This window comes from Amphibalanus amphitrite, unplaced genomic scaffold (genome assembly GCF_019059575.1).
Source record: "Amphibalanus amphitrite isolate SeventyFive unplaced genomic scaffold, NRLGWU_Aamphi_draft 000874F_arrow, whole genome shotgun sequence".
Lineage (NCBI taxonomy): Eukaryota > Metazoa > Arthropoda > Thecostraca > Balanomorpha > Balanidae > Amphibalanus > Amphibalanus amphitrite.
The window spans coordinates 135296-142940 of NW_024882368.1; the positions used below are offsets into that span (position 1 = coordinate 135296).

Sequence of the window (7645 nt, forward strand, 5' to 3'; positions counted from 1 at the left end):
GACCAGCTTCTGGTTCTGCGAGTACTGACCTGGTCTGTGCTGCGCCGAGTGTGCGGTCAGGTGTCCCTGCGTCCGTTCACCCGCTTCCCGAGCACCTGGAGGGTTCACGTGATGTCCCCTCTGTGGATGTGGGAGCTGTTGAACCTGACGAACATGTGATTGACACGTACTCTGATCAGGAAACTGTCCAGTTTCCAAATGTGAATATGAACCCTCTGGACTCTGGTGATTCCCCTGGTGTCGGTCGTGGGGATGCTGGTGCTTCCCCGGGTGTTGGTGTTGTGGACCCCAGTGATGCCCGGGAGAACATTGTTGATGTTCCTGATTCTTCCCCGGACGACCTTGTGGGTCCTGGCGGTTCGGGGGGTGGCGGCGACGAGGGTTCTGGTGGTCTCCCGGGGGAGGGTGTCTGGGATCATGGTAACCGGGCCGGCGTTTCGGGATCTGGTGCTCCTCGTCGGGCTCGGGGTCGTCCTCCCCGGTCTCGGGCGTCTTCCTCGGGGGTCCGGCAGACTCTTCCTGAACGGACGTTGCCTGCTAGGAGTCGAAAACCACCTGATCGCTTGTGTTTGTACATTTTTAATGACTCGTTTTAGTGCAGTGTTGCGCATGGCTCGGTGTTGAGCGCTGTACTTGAACAGTGATCGATCGTTGGACCTCATTCCGTCTGATTACGTTCCTTGTTTTGTGTCTAGGCTGACCGTTGGTGGTTGGCCTCACTAATACGTTATTTCTTTCTGGTCCCCAGGGGAGCTGCGTCTTCACGGAGGGGAAGAGTGTAGGAGTTGGAGTGGGCCATTCTGCCCGCATTTGCATCTCTGCGGCCGAGAGCATGCTGGCGGCCGGCGCCCCGGGCGAGGGCGCGACCGAGGCGGCGCGCGGGCTGTGCTCGGGTTTGCATCTCTACGGCCGGGAACGCGCCGGCGGCCGGCGCCCCGGGCGAGGGCGCTGCCGAGGCGGCGCGGGGAGTGCTCAGTGTTGGGGAGGGATTCTGATGGTTACTGCTGTGTCGGACGGTTGTCCAGGTCGAGCTGTGCAGTGCTCGCGATGTGATATTGCTTGGGGTCACTCACAATACAGCGAAGTCAATGCATCATTCGCTTTGAAGTTACAACACGGTCTACATGAACACGGCACGCACGGTAGACGGCTCCGGACCCGAGCTGCCGGTTCGCCTGCCCCGAGTGTCGACTGGCTCGTTTACGGTTGCACCCATCACGCCTGAGTACCTGTTCTCCATTGTCGGGCGGATGAACGGTTCGTCTGCCTGCGGCGCCGATGGCTTGTGCATTCGTTTTATTAAAATGTGCCTTTTCTCACTGTACCATGTCTTGACTCACATTGTGAACACTAGCCTGGCTTCACATACTGTACCTGACTCGTGGAAACTTACGCTGGTCCATCCTATTCCCAAGGCATCAAAATCCGACGACTTTAGCAGCTACCGGCCTATCTCCATTCTCACCACTATTGGTAAAATCACCGAGCGCGTCGTCTCTGAACAGCTTTATTCCTATTTCTCTTCTCATCACCTGTTTTCTCCAAACCAGCACGGCTTCAGAACCAACCACTCCACGGACACTGCTCTACTCACCCTGACCGATCATGTTTTCCGGAGCATGGACCAGCGTGACGTCACCGTTCTCTGTCTGTTGGACTGCTCGCGCTGCCTCGACTGTATCCCACACAGCTCGCTTCTGCGTAAGCTCGAGCTCTACGGTGTAGATACCCGCTGGTTCCGGAGTTACCTTGCCAATCATTATCAGCGTGTGCAGCTTCACTCTACCGGACCGTCTCGTGCTCACACGCTCTCACAGCCGCTACTAAACCCTATCGGTACCTACCAGGGTTCATCGCTCGGGCCATTGTTGCACAATGTGTATGCTAATGACCTGCCGCTCTACACCGACAACTCCACCGGCATCATCGCCTACGCGGACGACGTCCAACTGTACGTTTCCGGACAGCCGAGAGACATCGTTCAGCTGAAACGGTCACTGGAAGGCAGTCTATCAGTTCTGTCGAACTGGTATGGCAAGAACGGCCTCAAGTTAAACGCTGCCAAAACTCAGCTGATCGTCCTCGGCACGCCGGAGATGACTCGTCGCCTGCCTCCCATTACCATCAACTTCTGCGGCTCCACCATCACCAGCTCTGACACTGTCAAGAACCTGGGAGTATGGTTTGACAGTGACATGTCGTTTGTGACGCATACCAGTGACGTGGTGCGGCGGTGCACCGGTACCTTGTGTGGCCTGAGTCACAGTAGACACAGTCTCCCAGCGACAGTCATGGTAACGTTGGTGCAGGGGCTCGTCTTGTCGATTATTAGGTACTGTCTGTCCGTTTACGGTGCTAGCAATGTAACCCAGCGCAAACGACTTCAAAAGCTGGTTAGGTTTGCTGCACGAGTCGTCTCAGGCCGTAGGAAGTATGATCGGGTGAGCGATGTTATCAACGAACTCGGCTGGCTTAACACCGAGAGCTTGTTCAGGTACCAATCCATCGTGCTGGTGAACAAAATGCTGGCCACGTCAGAGCCGCAGCAGTTCGCCACCTGTCTAGTCACCCGGCAGAGTGTACACGGGCGGGATACCAGGTACAATGACATGCTTGTGACCCCCACTGTCAGGTCAGAGTCCGGACGTCGCCGTTTTCTGTACTCTGCGGTGTCAGGGTACAACGAGCTGCCGGCGGACCTGCGCGCTCTTAGTCAGGCTCGATTCAAGCCGGCACTGAGGGAGCATTTGTTTGACCGCGAGCGAGCCACTTAGCTGTCCTAGTTAGCACACGTGATGAGGGTGAATGTGTGAATGATTGCGGTGACTGTTGTCATATCCCATTCGATTTGTATATGCACAACGACTTGGACATAGAATAGCCGTGTTTCCACGGACATGTCTGTAATGTGAAATAAAGCAGGACCTGCACAAACAGCAGCTGGCGGCCAGCCTGGGCCAGCCTTTGGATGCTCTTGCTCTAGCCTTTAGGGCCCTAGGCACAGCTCAAACGGGAATAATCGAAACTCAATTGCCGTCTGAGCTGCACAGTCCGGCCGCCAGGGTGACAAAACGCATTCGTGCGTGTTCCCGTCTTCGTGGGAGCATCGCTGTTTTTGTAGCAACAATTAAAGCACATTTTACAGATAGGACAAAACTTATGCCAGCCAGACCCTGTACAGAACACTACACCACAGTGTGCATAAATAATAAACTATAGTACACAACAGTCAACACAGCAGATCCCGCCTCTCTTTGACGCTGTGATAATGTGCGTTTGAAACAATAATGATTTATAGGTAGCATCTCTTTTTATTGTTGTCATTTATGGCGCGTTACTTACAAATACTCAAGTCGCCTTTGAACATTTGAATGCCAATTTATTGAATTATATTTTTTTAAAGCAAGGGGCGCGCTAGTTCTCATTTAAGATTAGTTTGAATGAGAAAAAAGGCTGGGCGGTAAGTTTCGATTTATTTGATAATGGTGCCTTTAGTCTTTAGTGTCTTAGGTTAATTGCCTTGTGCTTGTGCTCCATTGATTGGTTGATGCAGCGGTCGATCGTACTGTTACGATGCTTCTGCTTCATCGTGCTTCATCAACAGTCAATATCAATATTCGTTTTTTTTTAGGTATTGGTGGTCTTCGTGCTGCTATCACTGTGGTTGTATGAGTGATGGCTTTGTAAGGAGAAGTTGGACTTTTTTGCATTTTCTTTGGCAGGGGCGCGGGAACTTCTTTCAGACGGCCGACGGGGGGAAGGGGGGGGGGGGCACACCATAATAGAGATCAACATAGGGTACCCCCAAATCTAGTTTTCTCACCGCCACTTATTTTTCTTCCCCTGGCTTTATTCAGCAAAAAAAAAACATTTGCAAAAAAGTGATATGCCGTTTTAAAGTTGTGATGGCACCGCCCCCACGGCCCACCGCCCCAGGGTTGGGGGGGGGGGCAAGCTGCCCCCAGTGCCCCCCAGCTCCTGCGCATATGCTCGTTGCATAAATATTAATACAGAATGCAAACTTTCATGCAAAAGCTTATGCTGGGGCATCCACAATTCACATTCTCAGGTTAGGTCACATTCTCAAGTAAGGTCACATTCTCTCAGGTTAGGTCACATTCTCAATTCACATTCTGAGTCAGGTATTTCATGGTACAGGGAGTCGGGAGACATGGGCACTTCATATTAAGCCATCTTAGTCTTGACTCAATTCTATTTTTTCAGAAATGGATGCAGACATGAACATTGTAGAGACAGCATTAAGAAAAATGACCCAGCCACTGAGAACAGAGAGCAAATCCAGCATCGAGCAGCTGCTGGATAATCTTCGAATCACCACAAGGCATTGCCTGCAAACTGGGCAGGAGCATGTTGATGGTATGAAGTACCATCTTGTCAGCTTTTGACCTGGGTGCATCATAGTTGTTTTGGGTGCCACTTTTGATCATGTCTTGCTTGGCATCAATTGGTACCTATGCATGATGGATAAGGAAGTTCAGTTATGAGGCTGTCATTGCTCTTTTTTGTTTTTTAATTGATGAGTTTGTTCATATATTATGCTGTTCTTGAAAAAGTCAACAATGGTCAAATGATTATTGGGTATGAAACCAATGGTATTGCTTTACAGGTCTGCTGGATGTTAAAAATATAGCAGAGCACGTGAAAACCATTGGCAGTTTCAATAATCGTCTGGAAGAATTTCAGAAAGCTAAGTATGAAAATGACATCAACAAGGTAATGACCACCGAAATTATTAAAGAAAATATGCCCTTTTTAAGATGGGACTTTGAACTGAGATAGCAGTTTTGTAGGTTCAGTAGAGACTAGCACATTTCTGAAGCCTTTTTATCACCCATAAAACATGTTGCGAATACCGGTTTTGATTTTCGAGGATATGTGCTTACCTGATTGACCTGACGTTGACCCTGGCCTATGTTTGACTGACCCCTACATAGATCTGGCCCTCTTTAGGCCTTTTAGGAAGGATTGTGCACAGTTTTGACAGTTTATCACGAGAGGCGCCCATTACGAGGCTATGAAGTCCATGTTATTGAGGGCCCGATTTCAGGTGTTTGACCTGACCTTGACGGGCTTGACCCAACCTGTGACCTCGAAATTCAACTTTCAAATACTCATCTGAAGAGTCTCGTCGTGCGTTCTTTTGTTTGCCGCCTCGTGCGTTTTGCTGCCCCTATTGGTTCTCGAGAGTTATCGGCTGGGGGCCTTTACCCCCCCCCCCTCCCCTCCCCCCAGCAAACGGCGGGTGGCGAAATACCCCAGCAACTGCCGGGTTAAAGCTGATGATTAACATGCTGTAGAATCTAGCTTGCATTATTGCTGTTGAATATAAGTGCTGACTGCTGGAAAGTGGAAACATAATCCTATTTTCTAGGCGTGGTATACCCAAGTCCAATATTCAACACTGCAGATGTCACTTGCAATCAATACCTGTTGATAATGTATTCAGTCTTATCTTCCGTGCACTGCTTGGCACCTATCCATATTCGATTTTCCCTTCGATAGGCGAGAACGACTGAGAAGCTGAATGGTTTAAGAGCAGAGGAGGATGACCTGAAGAAGCAGCTGAGGGCGACTCAGCGGGACTGTGAGAAGCAGCTGAAGATAGTCGAAAAACGGCTTGAAAGTGAAAGGTGAGTGTGCTTGGAATACCTACGCTTCGCATAAATATTTTCACCTTTTGTTAACAGCTTCATTTTTTCTCTCCCAGCGATTGCCACTTTTGGTGCGTATGCTTGATTGATTTTGAAGTTTTGCTATCAGAAGTATGGCTGCACTGTTGTTGAGTTATCAATTATTGCCCCCTCTGCTCAAATACCTTCAAGTGTATTCGGCGCTTGGTATCCCATTCGTCATCCAACAATGTCCAATCACTCTACGATCTGTATCCGCAGTTTTCACATGCTGCGGATCGTTTCTCCTTGTCCCCTGACTTCTAACGGCGTCACGTACCGCTGCGGCAGGGCGGCATTCTCTGCGTACCTGCTTCTCTGCGGCCACGTGCGTCTGGGCACCGCTGTGGAGGCGGGCGACGAGCTGCGCGGCTGCGTCTCGGTGCAGCCCAGCGACCAGGTGACGTTCAGTCTGGACACGGCCGCTCTGCCGGCCGTCCGGCTGACCAACCGGCTGTGGACGCTGGCCGCCGAGGGAGTCGCCGACGGCACGCCAGGAGGAGCCGCCGACGGCACGCCAGAGGGAGTCGCCGACGGTACACCAGAGGGAGCGGCCGACGGTACGCCAGAGGGAGTCGCCGACGGTACGTCAGAGGGAGCCGCCGACGGAGGTGAAAAGTCCGCAGATGGAGCCGCCGATCCCGGCTCCAAGCCCGCAGAGGGAGCCGCCGACACCGGCTCCAAGCCCGCAGAGGGAGCGGCCGACTCAGGCGGTAAGCCCGCTGAGAAACAGCCCAGGGCACCAGACAGGGAGGTGAATGGTGAGGGCGAGGCGGCTAGGGACGGCGAGGAACACATTGATAACGAGAGGCGTAGTGTGGCGCAGAGCGTTGAGGCTCGCAGTCTCAAGAGATGAAGTGTACTGCCTGATGTAGCACAAAGAGGGGTGGGAACCTTTGTGGGTGGGTTTACCGACGCGGTGGGCAGGCGGAGTGAATTCTGGGGAGCAGATCTAACCAACAGCTTGTATGGACATTTTGCCGGAAATGACCGTAGTATAGAATAAGATAAGGCCCAGATAACTTATACGATGTTCAGATGTGGGCCAAAGATGCGTTTTATTGAGCAAGGTTTGGAACCCTCATTTGTTTTTCACTGACAGTACGCTGGCAAGTGTCCGGCGAGGCTAGCTTTATGTTTTTTCCTCATATAGATGTTACCAAGCTGTGTTGTTCGGCATTCCCTGATTCAGCAGCTTTTGTCGCATGCGCTGCTCAAAGTGCACAGTCATAGGATTTGGGCACCACTGCCAGTTTTTTTCCGTTTCCTTAATATGTTTGCGAGTTGAGGACTGAAGTTATATTTCAACATCTTTCGCGGCACACCGAGAAAGCACAACCATTTTCGTTCAGCCCATGCTTAAATGAAACGATCGTTCTGCATCGCTACGCTCCACCTTACTATGTAGTTGTAAAAGCATAGCATCATCATAATTGATAATAATGGTAGCAATGTGCACTGTGCAGAGATAAGCAGTTGCCTTCATATTTGTGGAATGCTGTTCATTAATCATCATATCTCATCTTCACGCATTTTCATCCATGTATAAACATATGCTTATTACTTACATTTTAGAATAGCGAATCTGAACTGCATTATGAACATGTTGCGATGTGTGCATGAGCAAGATATAGGTTCAAACGACTAAATACCGCAAGCTCCTTGGCCCGTTTTGTGGCAGCAATTCTTGAATTTATGAATACATTATAACGCTACACATATTTTATGGTGTCTTTGTTACTGATCCGAAACTTAGACTGCTCGCAGCTAGACGAGTGGCACTGTGAACAGCCACTTATTATTACAATGGATAGCAACAGCGATCATTGCTAGTTTTACGACCAGCAGTGAATAGTGATCGCTGACGCGTCCTCTTTGGATGCCCCATCACTAACCAGGCGCAGTGGTCCCGACCACCTGATTTGAGACCGGCCGGACTTCAGACAAAATGTTTG

The 7645-nt window shown here is 50.7% G+C and overlaps 1 protein-coding gene across 4 annotated transcripts; it reads left to right on the forward strand.

Moving 5' to 3' along the window:
* Positions 1-3127: 3127 nt before the first annotated feature.
* Positions 3128-7411, forward strand: LOC122367507. 4 transcript variants are annotated; one of them, XM_043340620.1, is made up of 5 exons: positions 3128-3460; positions 4225-4377; positions 4628-4734; positions 5524-5651; positions 5982-7411. In XM_043340620.1, the coding sequence occupies exons 2-5, from the start codon at positions 4227-4229 to the stop codon at positions 6544-6546; spliced, it is 951 nt and encodes a 316-aa protein (XP_043196555.1). In that variant the 5' UTR covers positions 3128-3460; positions 4225-4226; the 3' UTR covers positions 6547-7411. The 4 variants fall into 4 exon arrangements, with proteins under 4 accessions (XP_043196555.1, XP_043196556.1, XP_043196554.1 ...); XM_043340621.1 differs by lacking the exon at positions 3128-3460 and adding an exon at positions 3556-3562; XM_043340619.1 differs by lacking the exon at positions 3128-3460 and adding an exon at positions 3575-3631.
* Positions 7412-7645: the final 234 nt, after the last annotated feature.

Bases quoted from the DNA above. Each gene is read 5' to 3' on its own strand.
- LOC122367507 (XM_043340620.1), top strand. From the start codon at position 4,227: ATGGATGCAGACATGAACATTGTAGAGACAGCATTAAGAAAAATGACC. The intron at 4,735-5,523 runs GTAATGACCACC...TCCCTTCGATAG, and splicing joins ATGAAAATGACATCAACAAG to GCGAGAACGACTGAGAAGCT. The intron at 5,652-5,981 runs GTGAGTGTGCTT...CCGCTGCGGCAG, and splicing joins AAACGGCTTGAAAGTGAAAG to GGCGGCATTCTCTGCGTACC.